At 36.0% G+C, this 21,112-nt stretch overlaps 1 protein-coding gene across 3 annotated transcripts in view; it reads left to right on the forward strand.

Annotated features, from left to right (window-relative positions):
• The window catches only part of LRRK2 (leucine rich repeat kinase 2), a 129,714-nt gene that overhangs the window by 59,328 nt on the left and 49,274 nt on the right, over positions 1-21,112 (forward strand). For all 3 annotated transcript variants that reach the window (XM_036889384.2, XM_057492517.1, XM_057492518.1), the window contains 11 exons: positions 1,095-1,213; positions 1,705-1,774; positions 2,275-2,492; positions 4,287-4,537; positions 4,833-4,981; positions 8,009-8,102; positions 10,212-10,398; positions 11,949-12,130; positions 14,396-14,625; positions 15,041-15,168; positions 16,386-16,604. In XM_036889384.2, coding sequence (XP_036745279.2) covers positions 1,095-1,213; positions 1,705-1,774; positions 2,275-2,492; positions 4,287-4,537; positions 4,833-4,981; positions 8,009-8,102; positions 10,212-10,398; positions 11,949-12,130; positions 14,396-14,625; positions 15,041-15,168; positions 16,386-16,604 — 1,847 coding nt within the window. The remainder of the gene's footprint in view (positions 1-1,094; positions 1,214-1,704; positions 1,775-2,274; positions 2,493-4,286; positions 4,538-4,832; positions 4,982-8,008; positions 8,103-10,211; positions 10,399-11,948; positions 12,131-14,395; positions 14,626-15,040; positions 15,169-16,385; positions 16,605-21,112) is intronic.

The following is a 21,112-nucleotide window of genomic DNA, read 5'->3' on the forward strand; positions in this document are numbered from 1 at the left end:
TGTGGAGGGAGGTTAAGCTTGGTGCTTAGTACTCCATCGTGGTTAAAAGAATTCTCTTTAAGTACTTTTAAATAAAGGAAAACAGAAAAGCCAACATAAAAATAATTATAAAATGCATATGTTGCTTTAATAAATAATATGCTAATAGAACTTTTTGCAAACATGAAGTGGAATAATTATGACAATGTAATAATTATATATAAGTGTAATTAAATAATGAAGTCTATTTTATTAAAATGCTTAGGCATAAAATAATTTACATTATAGGATAAATTAAATTTTAATAATGAACCAAGTAGGAATGCTTTATCCATTTTAAGATTTATATAGAATACTATAAAGTTGATTTTTGGATATGTAGGTTTTGTAATTTGTTTTGACCCTTAAAGTTAATTCCTTATGCTTCTAAAATAAAGCATGGTAGAATTTGAAATCTCATAATTTTCAGAAATGCCTCTATATTCTTTATCCCTAAATAATGTGATTTTCTTGAAAATTCAGTTTTAAAAGTAGTTCTCCTCTTTCTTAAATCACTATTGCCAGTTAAATGCACTGTGTTTATTTTAATGTCTTCCATAAATGAAACCATAAATATGAAATTTAAGTAGAGATGTACTCAGGATTGCTGAATGTTAAATAATTTAAAGCATGATTCCAATATTTAAAACAAGATTTGAAAATTTTCTAAGAAAAATCCAAAGAAACAAAAAAAACACATGAATCAGATTTGTGTATAAACTTTCTCTGCTTTCTGTACCTGGCATGTGTATTTTTTTTTAATTTGTCCCTTTTCTGCTGTATTATGAGCTCATAAAAAGCATGGATTATTTTCCCTGCTTATCTTTACCAGCACTTACTCAGTGTTTTGGCTGTGACAGATATTCAATAAATATTAATGGATGAAGAAAAATGAAGCTGAAATTTGAAAATGAAAAGCCAACATATTTTATCATTTCTCTTTCAAAGATGTTAGACAGGAGTTGGGCAATTTCTATTAATGAAAATGTGTTTAATCTTCTGTGATTGAACTGTGATAGCAGCATCTTATGATTGAGACATTTCTTACCTGCCTTTATTTTGTCATTGAAAAATAGGAAGCGAAGGCTCATTTCTTGTGAAAAAGAAGTCAAATTCAATTAATGTAGGAGAATTTTACCGAGATGCTGCCTTGCAGCGCTGCTCACCAAATTTGCAAAGGCATTCCAATTCTCTGGTAGGTTGCGTTGTGATTCTGTTGTGTTTTGTTACTGACATTCTTTCAGTAACTTGATCTTGACATTCTCTCAATTACATAGTTTCATGTGTCAAAGTTAGGTGCTATTGGTATAGAGATGCTCTGATGTATGAAAACTTTGTATGTAGAATGAATATATATATATATGTGTGTGTGTGTGTATATATTTATATTTTATATACATATAATACTTATATGTATATAAAATTTTAAATTTACAACTGTAGACTTTTGAGCATGCTTGGGGCATATAGGAGCTAAGTTCACTTCCAAATGGTTTTAACCTGTTTTCTTTTTAGAGTTCTATGTCTGTGGAGCCCAAGCTAGTCTCTCTCTTGCAGTGTGGCCTGGTCCCCTGAATACACAAGCCAGGGACCTTCTATGATTCCTAAGGAAACCAGATAGGAACATGTTCTCTTCACTCCAAAAAATGATGGTGATTTTATTGTAAATGTCTGTTCATTTAATAGGGACCCACTTTTGATCATGAAGATTTACTGAAGCGAAAAAGAAAAATACTGTCTTCAGATGATTCATTCAGTGAGTATTTGAAGTAATTAATAAATAGATATTGTGAGCAGAACGCAGTACTTTGTTAAGTTTCCTCTGATTGCTCACATTTTCTTGGTGCCAATTCATCATATATAAAGCCTTCAGATTATATTTACCTAATGATTTTGCAAACTGTAGAAAACTAAAATGCAAATACAGATTTCAAAATTTACCTTTTATGATGTTATATAGGACACTTTTATCCTTTCTACTATTTATTTGTCCTGAAATGCATTACTTAGTACCCTCACCAATGTCACTCTTCATCCCCGTTTCCAGGTCTGTTGTTCTTTCACATACTTATACCAACTGACTAAATATTTATTATTTATTCTCTCTCTTTGCCCCTGGAATGTAAGCTTCATAGTTTGGTTTTCTGCTGAATCTCCAGTGCCTTGATGGGGGACTGACACTAGTAAGTGATTAAACATCCATCAAGTGAACTTAAATTACTTGCTTATATTTCCATTGTTTGTTTTTGACAAAAGGGTCATCAAAACTTCAACCCCACATGAGGCATTCAGACAGCATTTCTTCCCTGGCTTCTGAGAGAGAATATATCACCTCATTAGACCTGTCAGCTAATGAACTAAGAGATGTGGACGCCCTAAGTCAGAAATGCTGTATAAGTGGTCATTTGGAGCATCTAGAAAAGCTGGAGCTTCACCAGAACGCACTCACCACCTTTCCGCGGCGACTATGTGAAGTAAATTCCATTTAGCCTCGTCACTCGCAGGATACTTGAAGAGCTTTTGCATTTCTGTCTAAACTGGCATGCTTAAATCTTGAAAAAAAAAAAAAAAGGTCCTATTTTTGTGTCATTGGCCAATAGTTCTTCCACTCTTCTGGTTTTCACACAAGTTCTTAGCATGTTGGTTGGTCAGAAACATCCTTGCCGACAGGCCCTGGCAATGGAGAGCCAATCGAAGAGGAATTCTGGGTTCTGTCCTGGTGATGCACAGGACGTGTTAGAGTCTATCAAGGCTACATGTCGATTTGATAAAGGATCATACTTGTGTTAAAAAAAACTAGTTTTGCTGCAAATGCATTTCCCCTTTTTCTAACCTATAAAATTGACAGCACTTTTGAGACTTTTAAAGGCAACATTGCATGATTTTTTAAGAATATTGAAATGGTGTCTTTTCTTAATGTCTATATATCTGGAGATAGAAAAGAAAGAAAGGTGACCTCCCTCCCATCTCAGTGTCTAAAATGTGTTCTTTCTCTCTTCTCCTCCGCTATGCCTGCATAAATCCTACAAGCAAGAGACCCAGTTTAAGTGTCACTTCCTTACCCTCTGCTTTCCTCTGCTCCCCTCTTCCCTACAAGCTCGGTTGGCTACCCGCCTGGTTGGCACTTCTCTGGGGCCCAGGTTATCCCCCAGGGCTCATTCCTTTATACCTACTGCTCTAAGGCGGGTTTCCTGACCAGGTCTGGAGCTCCTTGAGAACAGGAACCATTTCAGGCTTGTTCATTTCTGTCCCTGCTGACTATAGAAGTCTGACATACAGTAGAAGCTCAGTAGGTGACAACTGAATTCATTTGTGAAGGAATTAATAACTGACACTTGGTAGACCTTCTGTAAATGTTTGTTAAAGAGCAAGTACATGAAAACAAGAGACTTGGACCAGCTCAGAACCTTCTCTTAAGGAAATTTCGAATCGACATCACTGTATGGCACTTTTTTGTTACTGATTGTACCAATGTCTCTTTACAAGAAAATTTCCTGATTAAAATTTGAAAGTAAATAAAACTCTTTCCTTCTGAATAATATGGTAGTTTCTGAAACAGTGGCAGACATTTTGAAACTACTGGGTCAAGATCCATTAATAAGCTTTTCTAATCAGCTCAAACTCTTTAGAATGTCTTGTGAGGATAAATATATTGATATAGAAAAAAACATAGAGAAGAGATTAAGTTTGGTATTTTACACCTTGGACAGTCATCCATACCAAATTTTAAAAATTGACGTAATATGTAAATGAAGGTTTGCTATTATCATAAAAAAAAATTAGAAATTACCTAAAAATAGAAAATAGAAATTTGAAACAAAAATTCCATAAAGAAAGAGGAGGTTCTAAAATGAAACATGTATTAAACACAATGACTACTTTTATGGTCAAATCTTACTTATGTTGAAGTACATAACAATTTCTGAAAGCTAGTGTTTAAAAAAATGAAGTATTCCCAGGATTATGTTTTACTGCTTATTTGTTAAATCATTTGTCCAAGTATATGTATTAAAAGCTGAATTAAACTCTCAGGCCTTTTCTGTGTATCTGCCTTTGACAATCTGTTACATTTTTCCTTGCTGTACCGATTTTCTAGCCAAGATGGTTGGACCAGTCTGTCTACTGAAGTTTTCTTGTGAATTGTGTTTTCAGTTTTTTGGAAAGTTCTTAATGGTTCTGGTTATCAGAGATGTGCTAAGGCAAAAATACTAGCTAATCTTATGTTTCTCAGATGGTCATGTTAGCATTTAAACATGTTTTCTTCCCAGATTCTGAAGTGTTTGACACATTTGGACCTGCACAGTAATAAATTTACATCATTTCCGCCTTACTTGCTGAAAATGAATTGTATTGCCAACCTTGATGTCTCTCGAAATGACATTGGCCCCTCAGTAGTTTTGGATCCTGGGGTGAAGTGCTTGACCTTGAAGCAGTTTAACCTGTCCTATAATCAGCTGTCGTCTTTCCCCGAGAACCTGGGCGATGCGGCAGAGAAGCTGGAACAGCTGACTTTGGAAGGGTAAGGAAGGAGCAGCTCATTAAAAACAAAAGGGTTGCCTTACATTTGAAGTTTATAAGGTTCATAAAATATGCTCACATTATTTCTATAATAACGAGTTTTAAATGGTAAAACAATAAGAGATGGAGTCAATTAATAATAGAGCTTCTATCAATTGACTTCAATTTTTTACAACGGATTTTAAAATTAATACATCTGCTCTGATTCCATTCTTTGAAGGCAAATTGTTTTGATTTTTTTCTTGAAAGTACATGAATTTATGCAGTTTAAACCTCATGTTGTCTCTTATGCCTAGAAATAAAATACCAGGAATATGTTCCCCCTTGAGCCTGAAGGAGCTGAAGATTTTAAATCTTAGTAAAAACCACATTTCTTCCCTATCAGAGGACTTTCTTGAGGCGTGTCCGAAAGTGGAGAGTTTCAGCGCCAGAATGAATTTTCTTGGTAAGTGTTCTGTGTGGGATCCCTCCTGCACCCTTTTGATTATTACAGGATGAGTCATTTATGGACATTTTAGGTGGAGACTTAAAGGTGGTATTTCAATTTAAATATTATGGAGGAGTTTCAGATATAAAGTTAGCAGGTTGGTGATAAAAAGAAATGAGCAATGAAGCAATGAAGACATGGAGGAAACTTAAATGCATATTGCTCGGAAAGAAGCCAGTCCCTAAGGCTGCATGCTGTGTAATTCCCAACATAAGACATTTTGGAAAAGGGAAAACCACGGGAACAATAAGACAATCAGTGGTTGGCAGGAGTTTGGAGGGAGGAAGAGAGGGATGATCAGGTGGAGAACGGGGTTTTTAGCGCAGTGCAACTCTTCTATGTCATTCTATACCGTGGATTCCTGTCATTAGACATTGGTCAAAACCCATCAAATGAACACCAAGAGTGCACTCTACTATAAGCTGTGGCTTTTAGTTAATAATAACGTATCACTATTGGCTCATTGATTAGAACAAATAAACCAAACAATGCAAGTGGTTAATAATAAGGAAAAAGTGTGTGTGTGTGTGTGTGTGTGTGTGTGTGTGTGTGTGTGTGTGTGTGTGTGTGTAGGCAGTGTTGAGGAGAAAAGAGGTGTATGGGAATTCTGTATTTGCTGCTCAGTTTTTCTCTGAACCTTAAGCTACTCTAAAAAAATTAGTACATTTAAATATTCAAGATTTAAAATTTTAATAGTTCAATGTTTTTGGATTAAAATCTTTTAGCAGGTTGTTATTGTCATAGGCTGAAATGATAGTTCTTGAACTACAAATAGTCATTATATGGTGGTTCCTTTTAGTCTATTAAACTAAAAATCCATAGGATAGCCTGAGCTGGTTGAAACAGGAATATTGAGTTTCCTACTGAAGTGGCTTCAGCAATTTTGTGAATTATAAGTACTATTACTGTTTTGTTAGAAATAAAATTAAGTATTTAATAGTTTTCAAATCGGTAAGGTGAATGTGTATTTTCTGAGCTCTAGCTCTGTGCAAGATATCACAGTAATAAGCAATATGGTCAGCACTTTCATTGAAAGTCATGGAACACCCTGGGCTCTCTTGGCATGTGAGATAACAGGGAATATGTTCATTTGGAGCCTATCTGAATGTTCTAATATTAAGAGACAAAATGCTTTTAAGGAAATAAACAAACTCCCATATTTTATCTTCCTTAGGAAGGTAAAAGTAGGCCATGTGTACCAGCCACCCATGTGACTGTTGATAAAATGATCTTTAATACTGTTTAATAGAATACAGTTTGACAACTTAGTTTAAAATATTTTCCTTTGTCAGAACCTTCAGACACTAACAATGATAAAAGCCACGTTAGTCCTCATGGTATCTCACTCCCTTCTCCCTCCCTCTAGCCTTCCTGAATAATGACCGTGTTCTTACCACGGGCCTGAAACTGGGGATAGGGTGGTTCACCCACTAGTGGGCACAGCAAACGCAGTCTCTGTCCTTGAGGAGTGTAGAGCTAGGTTCAGAAGACAGGCATTAAATAATAATGGCACAAATGAATGTAACTGCGTATTGTGCAAAGTGCTGTGAGGAGAAGGCTCAGGATGCTGCAGGGATACCTCAAGGAGATCTGGTCCAGGCTGCAGAGGCAGAGAAGTGTCCCTGTGTCTGTGACATGTACGTTAGGTCTGGGAGGAAGGGCATACAAAAATCCCATAGGACTGGTCTGATCTCTGCTTGACTGACGGTGGAAGCCCTGAGATTTTAGTGTGACGTGCTCAGGGGCACAGAATTAAGTTACTGGTTGTTGTACAAGCTTGAGGACACCTAAGGTCGCCAATCTGTTTGCTTTGCACTGCACCACTTAGTAGTTTTAGCAGTGGTCTTGTGTTTGGGAACATCCTGTGGAGGTGATATGTGAGTGGGACCACTAACCTTTAAGAATAATCCCACGTGAAACGAAATTTCACTTCTTCAATTTCATAGGAATCTTTTCTATACAGCATCTAAACCTCAAGACTCTTAATTCTTCAGTGGAGAATCATTTCTACTAATTTAACTTGCCACAAATATTTTTTGGAAATAGATGAGGTGTAGCATGTACCTTTCTGCTTCTCAGGAAGACAGCTTTGAGCAGTCGTGGAACATTCTGACCTGTGATGATTTTCTAGAGGAAGCATAACTTGTATTTTTAACCTTGAAAATGCTAAGAATAATTTCCTGGGCCATGTTCATAGAACCATAGGTTTTAAGATCTCTGAAGAATCTCAGAGTTCATCTGGTCTAGCTGCACTGTTTTACAGATGAGAGAAGAGGCTGAATGATTAGCTGTTTCCAAAGTTGTGTTCCACAGAATTTTTTTCCTTAGAGGTACATCAAACAGTATTTCCTTCTTGGAAATTTATAAAATATATGAGAATGTATAAATAAATACATTTAAAATAATTTTATAGTGTATAAAATACATAAGAACTCTGAGATAATCACATTTTATTTTACCTAATATTTCCACAATCTCTTAAGATCATATGATCAAAGAATACTTTTATTAAGTAACATCCATTAATAGTCCATATAACACTCTATAAGATGGTCCTATAAAGAATTTTTATCTTTATAATATACTGTGTTTTAGTATTTAAAGAGTTTTGTTATTGTTACTTAAGAGTAATTTGAATTAATCTGTAATGTATGCATCCATACTTCATAATACACCTAATATCACATATAATTTGAAATGATTACTCTAATACTTTTTACTTTGTAAAGATATTGGACAGATGAATTTATATTTAGACAGTTTAGGTTTCAGTCTAAAAGGTTCTTACAAGCATGGTGTATTGTTTTAATGTTTAGTGGTAGCATTAAGGATATTACCCTATTTTAAAAGCAGATTAAAAAAAAATTATCAGCATGAGAATGAAAAATAAGTAACAGGTTACTGGTAGCTGTTCTTATCGCGGATTTAATGGAAATGTAGTTAAAATGGTTAACGTGTCTCTTCTCGCCCTTTCATTTCTTTTAGTTTCTATGCCTTTTTTGCCTCCTTCCATGACAAGCCTAAAATTATCTCAAAACAGATTTACAAATGTTCCAGAAGCAATTTTAAATCTTCCACAGTAAGTTTATTATTTCAATTTTAAAACCACATGAGGTGGAAAAGAAACTTCAGGAACATGGTTTTGATTAGGCATATAATTTGCCATATAATGATTTATAATTTGTGATTGATTTCTAAACCTATTCAGTTTAATGTTTGTAAATCTATGAGTGTTTGAATTTCATTAGACCAAAGACCTAAGTTGTCACTTGGGCTGTTTTAACTGTTGTGCTTATTTAGTGTGCTATTGTGTAGAAACAACTGAAGATTATTTAATTAATTGCTACACTATTATAATCAAATGGGATTGTACTAGCTATCACTTAAACTTTTTGAATTTCACTTGCTCTCAGAGGCTCATATGTTGCTAATATACTCTTAACTTTGAAATTATACTTAAGTTATGTCTGAGTGATATTTTTGGTGACATTTAGGATAGTTTGTGTATTTGGGGATTTTTTGTTTAATTTCATTAAAGATGAAGGCTTCCTATTAACTGCAAATCCAGGCATTAATTAGATTTCAAGTGTGTGGTCATCTTAAATACTATTCTAATTTTGTTACACGTTATGAACCAAATTCATAAGTGTATACTTGCAAATATATACACACGTAGGCAAATAATGCTTAGTTATAATCTAGCCATAGAAGGTGTCAGACAGACATGTAAGAGTTAATTTAAATTTGGCTTTAAAGTATGTCAGACACTCTTCTAACTGCTCAACAGTGCATCATCTCTTTAATCCTCCCAGTAATCCTATGAAATTACTACTGTTACTACAATGAGAACACTGTTTAATTAGAGAGATGAAGTAACTTGGTGGAACCACGGTTCTTACACACTGGTGGTTCCCCTTCACACTCTAAACTCACACATACAGGACTCCTGGTGGTCCTCTATTTTAAGCCATAATATATTCTTGAAGATGTGTTTGAAAGTCAGTATTTATGAAAGTTGATTAGGGGATACATGCCATAAAAAAAGCTTTCTCCCCAGAACACTGAAAATATTACCCAGTACTTATTTATGCTATACCTTTAGACACCATCTTCAGGCATGCAGTGCAGCATTTTGTATGTATGTCTTTAAATGCATTCTTTTGTTCCACAAATGAGTACACTGTCGCCAGCTTAAGTCCCTCCTGAGGCTAAGAGGCACTGCTTTTGACAACCTGGTAATTCTCGGCTTTGTCTCAATTGCAGTGTTTGTTAGACATACATGTCTTACCTCTAACACAGTCACATAATTTTCTTGTTTTTGCATGTTTTTATAAGATACCTAGCGCAAAATCTGGTACCACTTAAAAATAAGAGCAAAAATGTTTTTGCAGATTGGAAATTGCCTGGCAGGCCATACAGCTATGTGAGTTTAAAATTCATTCATGATGCTTAAAATGTGCTGGACAAAAGGGGTCCGTGTGTAGTTGTGCAAGTCAGCGGCTTGTTTTCATAGTCAGATGTACTCTTGTCATTGTTTTATTCTTCCTACTGTTTCCTGAAAACTCTGGCTAGTGTATTGCTGCAGGAAAGCAACCGGTCTGTACTGAGGGCTTCCAGGAAGCAAAGCCTGGTGCTCAGTGCCCGGATGTTTGCCCACTGAGACAAGCTAGGCCCAAAGGGTGCCAGTGCTCAGTAGCAATTAATTCCAGGGCCTGACCTTGGGAGAATCCCCCAGGTAATGAATGAAACTGAAAGGAGAAATGAGGGCTACATATCGTAAATTTTATGTAGAAGGATTATGTGTAAATCTTGCATAAAAGGACCAATTTTGCATTTATTAAATGTTCCCTCATGAATCATAAACTTTTGTAAAACCCTTGGTCTCTCATCCTAAGATTGGCATTTTTATGTTCCTGAAGTAGGGGAATTTAGCCTCATTTTGTTTTTAATGGCATCCTTTAAATGTTCCTAGTGAGACATGCCTTTTCTTCTAGTCACTTCTTGTCACTTGGGCTTATATGTACTTATATGACTTATATGTACACAGAGACACAGTGCATAGTTACATAGGAGTAATGTTAGTGTTAAAGTTATACCTCACTGTCACTCTGGGGAAAATTGCTGTGATACTGTTTTGTGTATTTTCAAGACCCTCCTTTACTGTTCATCTGACCCTGTATTGTTGTAGCTTGCGGTCCTTAGATATGAGCGGCAATGATATTCAGTATCTGCCGGGTCCTGCACACTGGAAGTCTTTGAACTTGAGGGAACTCCTGTTTAGTCATAATCAGATCAGCGTCTTGGACTTGAGTGAAAAAGCGTTTGCATGGTCTAGAGTAGAGAAGCTTCATCTTTCTCATAATAAACTGAAAGAGGTAAGAGGTCATCTTTCTTTGTTTAAAATGATTGCCAATTTAAAAACGGGCTTTTGCAGAAATAGACTCATAAACACAGAGAACAGAGTAGTTGCTGTACGGGAGGGAGGTGGGGAGGAAGGGTGAGTTAAGTGAAGGGGAAAAAAATTTGTGAGAATATTTGCTGTCTTGATCTGGGTGATGGTTACATGAGTGTAAGCGCATGCCAAAATTCATCGAGCTGTATACTAAAAAAAAAAAAGAGAAAAATGAAAGTAATACTGGACACTGAATACTAAATGGATAGAGAATTTTTTTTGATTGGGTAAAATAAACTCCCAAATGATTGATGGTTTGCTTCATCTTATGGATCTGTAGTGTTTGAAGTTTGTAGAAAGAGTATTTATTACATTAATATTCAGAAAAAAAACGTTAAAAATTCAGAACAGGGGGTTGTCTATAATTAAAGCCATATATTGTGTACATACAAAAATAAATAAATAATTTTAAACATGCTTTTGTAGTTTGAATGATCACAGTTTCTTTGATATTTCTCACTTTTGAATAAAATCTAATCCCACCCTGAGGTAAATAGATTTATTAATATAACTTAATTTCCTTAAAAAATCATTCTGTGTTCTATTTTAAAGGAATTAAATAAACATATCTAATTCCTTAGGCATGTGCATAATGCTTTAGGGGTGCCATTTTATTGATCTCTGATCTGTAGACACTCTCAGATACCCTGTATTTCTCAAGCTGCTGCAAAGCCATGTACGTACCCTGTGTTCTTTAGCTGACATTCTTTCCTCCCTTCTTAGCTCTCCTGCACCCCCCCACCAGGCTACCCCTTACCCAAATGGTCGTTTACCCTCCTTTGCTGCACTCCAGTGCTTCTGTTTTAAATCTGAAGTTGATTATCATCTCAGAAAAAAAGATTTTTTTAAAGTGTTGGAGCTTATTGTCTATAAAAGCCTAAATGAATTAAGTGTCTGAAACTGGGATGTTCAGAATAACTGAATATTTTTCAGTACCTGAATTTTTACCAGCAGATTAATGTTTCCTGTTGTAAAAGTAATGCAGCTCGCTTAAAATTTTGGAGCAGAAAAGGAAATCCTCCAATTAGGACACCAAAGTATAAATATTTTGTGTTTTAAGAACATTAAGTTGTACATAAGTTTGTGATGTCTAGATCTTTATAGTTTTGTTGGGAACACAGTGTGAGGGTACAGGCGGAAGCCACAGGTGACTGGATTTGGGTGACTATAAAGAACTTCTTTACTTCTAATGTGAGGAGATGAACTGTGTCACCAAGGGAGAAGGGGATTTTTAAAGATTATAAATAAGTGACATAGATTGTTTTGGGTAAGTCCTTTATACTTACATTTTTAAGTGTTTGCAATGAAAACTCTGACAAGCCTTTGGAAAGTTCTAGACCTCTGTTGAAAGGTTGTGCAAGTTGCTGATGGGATCTCCCAGCCTTTCTTGTTTCCTATTAGCATCTTGTTTTCTTGGCAGCATGCATTTCTTCCCTCCCACCAACAGTATTTGCCTTTTCTTATTTCATTAAGATTCCTCCTGAGATTGGCTGTCTTGAAAATCTGACGTCTCTTGATGTTAGTTACAACATAGAACTGAGATCCTTTCCCAACGAAATGGGGAAGTTAAGCAAAATATGGGATCTTCCTTTGGATGAACTGCGTCTTAATTTTGATTTTAAACATATAGGATGTAAAGCTAAAGACATCATAAGGTTAGATAATTTTATTTCCATTTGTTTTTATTGCATTTGTTTCAGATATCCTCTGTGACTTCGGCCATGTATAGTCGCAATTTAGGGGAAAATGTCTAGTAGTTTTTAACAGTAATATACTATGGGTCATTTGCCTTTTATTTAATGCATGGGTTTACATGGGGCCACCGCACAGCTTTTCATTTCCTCCTAGCCAGGCTGCTACTGAGGGAAGGCTTTGCTTCCTTATCACATTTTCCAGTAGAAATGGACTCTAAAAGCATATTACTATTTGGCCTCTCATTACCAATTATACAATCTAAAGCAATATCACCAATTATAATAGCTTCTCTAGCTACATTTCATATAGCAAATAGCTTTATGTCTTTTATGTCATAAAGCATTATAGCTTCTTAAATGGTATAAAATTACTATCTTCAGTTGTACCTGTGAGGATGAGTTACCTCCTCACCCTGATCAGTTTTGAAACCCCCAAAGCTTCACAGTTGATTCCTTTTTCTGGTCTTTATACTTTATGAATCTAAACTATCTTTGACTATGGACTTTATCCCACTCTTTGTTACCTTTTGAGCACATTAATCTTATTGTTACCTATTCATAAAATCATGTATTTCCATTCTACAGAATTACTCCTCTCTCTATTTATATTGGAGGTTTCAGCTCAATTATGACCTCTCATGTCTCCTTGACTTGATTATAACAGCCAGCAGGACCAGGACTGTGACTGTGTTCACTATTTATTCATGGCACCTAACACAGAGCCTGGCGTACAATCGGTAATTGTTGAATTACCAATGAACTACACTTACCTAAGTCTCTTCTGCTTAAGTTTTCTTAAATGTACATTTAACTTTTTGTCACTTACATGAGAAAAGATTTGATTCTCCATCCTCCTGCATTTGATTGAATTTGAAGGGAAAGACTTTGTCACTACATGATTACTCCTTATCCTACATAATTGTTTCCCACGATTTTTCCTCCTGAAAGTAGAAAAGATGTTTATATGAAAATTGGTTCCGTTCTTCCAAAACTTTGCTAGAATTAGTTTTCAATATATTATGCTATGCTATCAAGCCTCTATATAAGTAAATATTTTAAAATGTGTTTAAAATTGAAGTTAAAAGCTGGGGTAGTTTAGATGTTGTTAGCATCATTTGCTTGTTTAAAGAATGCCTTCAAAGAGTGGTGAATTTTTAATAAACAGATATTTGGACCATTGATTTCTTATTTTTTGGTGATGAAAACAACTTAAGCTATATGTGACAAAAGGACTAATTTCAATAATAGCAGGCAGAAGCTCTGATCTGTAAGATTGTCTTTTCTAAAGCATCAACAAAATGAAAAAAAGTAATGACACCTTTTGTTCAGATCTTCAGGGATGTTGGCCACAGCCCTACTGGCTATGAGAATGGGTCAGTCACTGTTCTCTAAAATTCACTTATGATTTAGTTAGCTCCTCTAACTTCAAACTGGCAACATTTTACCATAGTAAAAAATATATCTTTCTATATCCATTATATTTTTTAGAACATTTAAAATCTATTAATTTAAAGATGGCTTTGTTAGATACCTACTGTACTTCTATTTTGTTATTTTTACATTAAGATTGCTAAGAAAAGCTACATATTATCTCCTGATAGTATACTAGTTTATATGTATTAATTTATAATGTAACCAATATGACCTCACTCACCATATACTTTGTATATGAATGTGATATATATGCATGTGTACATTATATATACCATTTATGAATATAGATGTACACATACATATAATGTACCAAATATAACTTCACTATCAAAGTTTAGTATAAGTGTATGCATGTATACTCTACCTTAGTTCTCTGTCATGGGCTTTATAAAGTTTTAAACTTTATAATTTTATATAATTTTAGAGCTTTATTTATGTTATTTAAAGAAATCTCTCTATATATGTATGTGTGTGTGTGTGTGTATATATATATATATATATATATAGCATTCTAATTAGTTCATTTTGACATTTTGATTATTTCTAGTGACAGCATAACATGCATTTTATTTGCTAATACTACCAAACATTATGAGTTACATGAACATCACTAGCAACATACATTACCAGTGCATGAAAGACATGTACATTATTAGCTAATGAGCCCTGCACTCTTTTGCATACTGTATTGTAAAACAGTCTGATATTTTGAAAAATTCGATGCATAAGAATTCACTATGTTAAGTCTATTGTTAAGCAGTTTATTATTCTATTTTGTCTTTGAAATACCAGGTTCCTTCAGCAGAGGTTAAAAAAGGCAGTACCCTATAACCGTATGAAACTTATGATTGTGGGAAATACTGGGAGTGGGAAAACCACCTTATTGCAGCAATTAATGAAAACCAAGAAATCCGATGCTGGGATGCAGAGCGCTACGGTTGGCATAGACGTGAAAGACTGGCCTGTCCAGATAAGAGGCAAAGGGAAGAGGGACCTCGTTCTAAATGTGTGGGATTTCGCAGGTATTTGTTTGGCTAGAATTTTTCATTCGCATCTATCTTTTATTTAGAATAGGGATTTAAAAATAGACTTTTCTGTTCCAACACTGTCAAGGGGCCTGGTGGACCCTGTGGAAATTATTCCAAAGCCGTTTATTTCTAATTTTACCTTTGCCCCCGAGCGGAGAAGTCCGTGGAGGGAGCCGCTAGGAACCAGTCCATGTACTCCACTGAAGCCAAGCGCTTAGTTGGTAGCTGACACCTATGCTAAAAGTGGTAAATCCCCAGGAAGAATCCAGCAGAGTCTTCTAAATATTGTCTCTTAATTTTTTCTTTTTTCTATGCTAGATAGTACGTAGTGTCAACTAAAGAAAAAAATTTTTTGAAGGACTCTTGCCTATTGTCTGGAAGGCTCAAAAAGTCTCCCATCCTTGTCTAGGGCGCGAGGAGTTCTACAGCACTCACCCCCACTTCATGAGCCAGCGGGCCCTGTACCTGGCTGTCTATGACCTCAGCAAAGGGCAGGCCGAAGTGGACGCCATGAAGCCCTGGCTCTTCAATATAAAGGTCTTTCTCTGTCCATCATTTGAAAATGGAAAATAATTCTTGTTTTTGTGTGTGGGCCAGATCATTTATTTTGGGCGAACGGTGACTTCCAACAGTCCCTCAAGTAGTTTTTTACAAGAAAGTTAGAAGCACTGCAGTTTTGAGTTAGGAAATTTTCCGAGTTAAGTTGGGACATAAAAACAGCATGTTCAATATTGGTGAAAGTGATGGGTACTCGAAACCCTTTGAAGCTATAAAAATTGAAAATATATACGTTAAACTATCTTTGATCATATCACTTCTTAAATGGAGTATGAACTTCCCTAATATAAAATACTAAAGAAAGACAATCCGTGGACCACCAGCTATGCCCTCAGTGGCAATTTGGCATGAAGCCCTTGGGATTGTACACTTATAAATGGTACCAGTTAATATGCTCTTATATTTGGAATCGGTCTGTGACTTTTCCACTCTGTCCCTTGATGTCACACTGCCGGCTATTCCTTGACACAATGAGGCTCTTTACAATTGAGACTAAAGTAAGAATAGTGTTCTTCGATGCTTCAATGGGCTCTTCTGAGTCAAGTCCTAAAAAGGTTTGTGTCAGGACATTTTGGCATGTATTTTTGGCTGCATTCCAGGTCATCTTGTAAATTTTTTTAATAATAGCAAACAATTTCTTTTCTTTATCACAGCGAGCCAAAGTGAGCAAAAATTACAGCAATGTACAGTAAAAAATATTACAAATATGGCAGTAATACTTGCTTTCATGGCTTTAAAAAAAACCCATCAAATTGAATGACTTCAAAGTGAATTCAGGAGATTGAATTTGTGGATAAGGAAGAGAAAATATAAACCCTATTTTGTCTTTGATATAATTTAGGGGTATATTAAATGCTTATTTCATTTAGAAGTCCAAAGCACACTTAGAGAATAACTCATTTAAGGCATAAGAAAAAGAAAAAAAATGCACTACTACTATTATATAGACCACCTGAAATATGGTGATCATTGGATTACGAAGGGGCACAAAAATATCTTCAAAATATCTTATCTCAAGTTTACATCTTTTCCTTCAGTTTAAGGAAGGAGAGAAATTGTCATTTCCTTCTTCTTGAAGTCTTCACTTCTCATTTCCACTTAAGTGGAATTTGAGAATTTGGTAGAACGCGAATAGGAACAGAAAAGTACGCGCGCTCTTGAACACAAAATTGCATATTTTGCGTCGTTTCCTCCAGGCGCGAGCTTCGTCCTCCCCCGTGATTCTTGTCGGCACCCACTTGGACGTCTCGGATGAGAAGCAGAGGAAGGCCTGCATCGGTAAGATCACGAGGGAGCTCCTCAACAAGAGGGGCTTTCCTGCAATACGGAATTACCACTTCGTGAATGCCACGGAGGAATCGGACGCTTTGGCCAAACTTCGGAAAACCATCATCAACGAGAGCCTTAATTTCAAGGTAACATGGTTCGTGCCTGCTGTGGGCTGGTGGACAAATAGAATTTATTAATTCTCATGTTATGCAACTGCCTGGAAAAGTCAAAAGTCCTGAGCAGAAGAGTCTTTTGGTAATTTTTAAAAATTCCTTTTAAACATTTTGTTTTAGATCGTTAATGTACATTACTTGAACAGCATTATGGTTACTAGACTCCCCTATTATCAAGTCCCCCCCACATACCCCATTACAGTCACCATCCATCAGTGTAGTAAGATGCTGTAGAGTCACTACTTGTCTTCTCTGTTAAACTGCCTTTCCCATGTCCCCCGACCCCAACTGCATTATGTGTGCTCATCATAATGCCCCTTATTCCCCTTCTCCCTCCCTCCTTCCTTTCCCCCCCACCCTCCCCAGGCCCTTTCCCTTTGGTAACTATTAGTCCATTCTTGGGTTCTGTGATTCTGCTGCTATTTTGCTCCTTCAAGTTTTTCCTTTGTTCTTATACTCCACAGATGAGTGAAATCATTTGGTATTTGTCTTTCTCCGCCTGGCTTATTTCACTGAGCATAATACCCTCTAGCTCCATCCATGTTGTTGCCAATGGTAGGATCTGTTTTCTTCTTATGGCTGAGTAATATTCCATTGTGTATATGTACCACATCTTCTTTATCCATTCATCTACTGATGGACACTTAGGTTGCTTCCATTTCTTGGCTATTATAAATAGTGCTGCGATAAACATAGGGGTGCACTGATCTTTCTCATACTTGATTGCTGCATTCTTAGGGTAAATTCCTAGGAGTGGAATTCCTGGGTCAAATGGTAAGTCTATTTTGAGCTTTTTGAGGAACCTCCATATTGCTTTCCACAATGGTTGAACTAATTTTACATTCCCACCAGCAGTGTAGGAGGGTTCCCCTTTCTCCACAGCCTCACCAACATTTGTTGTTGTTTGTCTTTTGGATGTTGGCCATCCTAACTAGTGTGAGGTGATATCTCACTGTGGTTCTAATTTGCATTTCTCTGATAACTAATGATGTGGAGCATCTTTTCATGTGCCTGTTGGCCATCTGAATTTCTTCTTTGGAGAAGTGTCTGTTCAGCTCCTCTGCCCATTTTTTAATTGGCGTATTTGCTTTTTGTTTGTTGAGGTGCGTGAGCTCTTTATATAATTTGGATGTCAACCCCTTATCAGATATGTCATTTATGAATATATTCTCCCATACTGTAGGATGTCTTTTTGTTCTACTGATGGTATCCTTTGCTGTACAGAAGCTTTTTAGTTTGATATAGTCCCACTTGTTCATTTTTGCTTTTGTTTCCCTTGCCTGGGGAGATATGTTCATGAAGAAGTTGCTCATGTTTATGTCTTTTAAACATTTTTTAACTAGAAATTAAGATATTTTGACAGCTTATTACCATCATTAAAGCACGTTCAACTTCAAAATTACCTATTTATGCCCTGCCTCATTCCAAATGCATAGAAGTGGTAATAAAAATAATTAGAGGATCTTGAAAGAAACTAAGAGAATGTGGGGAAATGTTCCAGATGCCTTGTTCTGCCTTCCTCCTGTGGCGGAGACTCTGTCCCCAGCCCTCGGGCCTGGGGCCTGTCTGCCTTCTGTCATTCTCTGCTTCCTGTTCCTCCATCTGTTTCTCGGACCTCCTGCTTTTGGAGTTCCTGTTTGAGGCCCATCTCTATCTTCGGTGCCACGCTTCTTGTCCTTGCCCTGGGATACCCACTCCCCATTTTTTTCTTTAGTATTGTGAGGTGGCTCTTTCATTTAGTTTTCAATCATGTCTAAGTAATTCTTTAGTTCCTGCATATTGGATTTTTCATTTTAGAAATTACATCCTGATTTCCCAAGCTGTCTTCTGGCAAGCCAAATGTGATTCATAGCCTTCATGACACAAATAAATTGCTTATCAGGTGAATGTTTGATTTTAATTCATGCAGGAGAAAGAAATCTTCCTTGGGTTCTACTGGCAGCATGCTGCACGCTGTACAGAAAATTCCCCGAATAGTTCAGTATAACAAACACAATGGAGAGTTTCCCTGTTGGTTTAGCTCATTAGCACTAATGATCAAGGTCATGGCTTATAACTAGGGTCCTGTTTTGTGCGGCAGTCCCAGCATGATTATTAATAGTGTCCCACTAATTCTGAGAAGCTTTCCAGTTTGGATGATAAATTGTATGGCTGCCCTGGATAAATGGATTATGCTCCTATCCACAACCTAATGAGCCATTTACAAACGGGCTGGTCTTTGCGGTGCCCAGAAAAGAATCTGCATGTTTATCTTTCAACACATTTATCACAGTGACTAAAAGGTTTTACCGAAGGGAGATCAGTCATGGCATTTTATGTAAAAAAGAATATTATTTGTGTGCAGATTTTCCTATTCCCCTGTGGAACATTTGATTAGAGAGTAATAACTTTGAAGAAACAAATATGCAAAATTCATAAATCTAATTAAGTATTCTTGTTATCCTGGTGTTTTTCTTTGGAGACTGTACCTGTCCTTCGAGAGCTTGGCCATCCTTTATAATATCCTGATAGCTTATCTTTTTATCATCGTTGCCAAAGCATATATTGTAGTTTTAAAAGGACTTCTTGGAGGATGAGTTTGTTTTGAAAAGGCCTAAATTTAATTGAAGCAAAGTCTGTGGTTAATGTGGTTGGTTGGTTCATCCAGCTGGGCTACTTTAGTCTAATTTAGCAAAAGGTATCATTGTCAGTCAAGGAAACCAGCTTCCCCTGGTTGAGCTCTGGAGGCAGCACTCTACAGGGAAGTAAAACGGATGCTCTGAGAAATGGCGGTTTTATTTGAGGCAAGGTATATGTTGCTAATGGGTGCATCGTTCTGGCATATTGGTTTGAAAATTCATTTGGTAGTGACTCTCTCAGGATGACCCGAATCAATGAGCCAGCCAGAACTTAATTAATTCTTCCTTCTTGAGGTGCTTCAGCCTGTGTTCAAATAGCAGCTTTTAATGTATCAGAGATTTGTGTGTGTGTGTGTGTGCTCTCATTTGTCTTTCATCTTTTCCTTTTATCTTGGCTCTTCTCTACTATTCCCCTGTCTCCCCCTGGTTAGTATGTGCCCATGAAGGCTCTAGAATACATTTTATTTAAAAATTTTTTGGCTGTTGGTGACCCGATAATCTAGCTAAAAGGAGAAGAAGGACGAAGCAGAGTATAATGTCAACAATTCCCCTTTCAGTCTTGTCTAGCCCATTAGCAGAGCGGGATCCTTAGCTGGCCCTGTGACCCAGCCCTATAAAATTCATCCCTTTGCTACGTGATTGGCTTTTTGTGAGAACCCTTGCTTATTCTATATATTTTCTTCCTTGGGTTAAACATACATTTCAACCTGAAGTTCTATTTTTTCTTAATTTTTAAATGATGAAGAGAGGGACTATGAAGACTGGAGGTTAGTGAAATTATATTTAATTTTCTGGGGGAAGTGATATTTGAAAACAATCTTTTGATTGACTGGAGGTGAATATGGTTTTTAAAATATGGTTATGGCTGCTCTCAGTCAAGGTCCTTAAAATTCTAATTACAGGCAGAGAAAGAAAGTTTAATTGTGTGTGTTTGTGTGTGTGTTTAATAAACCCAAAATCTGTTTGTAATAAATTTAGTAATTTAAGTAGAAATTCTGATCACAAATGTCAGGTTAAAAGAATATACAGGAATATGCACTTGGGTCGAGACATGAGGAGCGTTTGCCACCTAGTGGCTCCGAAAGGCATTTTACTTACTCTTGTTAGAGCTGCATTTCTATTTAGAATTAGATTTCAAGGGTGGAGAAAGAAAGGTTTAGGAAAGATTTTTGTTATAGAAACCATCATCTTAAGGCCAGTCTTTTAAAAAAACTGTATTTCATACATCTCTCAACTAGTAGACAGTGTTCAAAATCCAGCCAAAAATCATTCTCTCATGTCAGAATCATTGGTGTTTCGATAATTTTTTATTTTATACTATAAAGTGATATGATTTAATATTACAACTTATAAGTTCAAGTTTCCTTGAAAAATCATAGCTTGGGTGAGGAGATGACATGCCTATCCCCAGGCTTCAGTATATACATTATGCTAATATAACATTGCAAATAACAAGCAGAAGATCTGTTTTATCTCAGGCTATGGCTATTTTCATCTAATAAATAAGGCCCAAAAGCTCTTGTGATGCTTACCGATTTCTTATGCTAGGATATCTGTTGCATATTCATTTAATATCTCAGAAAACAGAAAATTCTTTATTCATGTTTAGTGACTTATCCTGGGTTTTATCATGGATTTTCTGGATAGCTAGATAAATATTTCCATACTATTTTATTTGATAGTTCTTTCCAAATTGCTTTCTATGTTCCTATTTTTCTTATTTTAATATCATCTTGTCTATTCTTCACAATTTGATTTTATTAACTTGTACACTTCTGAATAATATACCCCTTTCTGTGAAAGACTTATTAGTACTGAATTTACCAGCCACCTGACAAATACATGAATAAATTGGATTTTTAC

Source organism: Manis pentadactyla, chromosome 14 (genome assembly GCF_030020395.1).
Source record: "Manis pentadactyla isolate mManPen7 chromosome 14, mManPen7.hap1, whole genome shotgun sequence".
NCBI lineage: Eukaryota > Metazoa > Chordata > Mammalia > Pholidota > Manidae > Manis > Manis pentadactyla.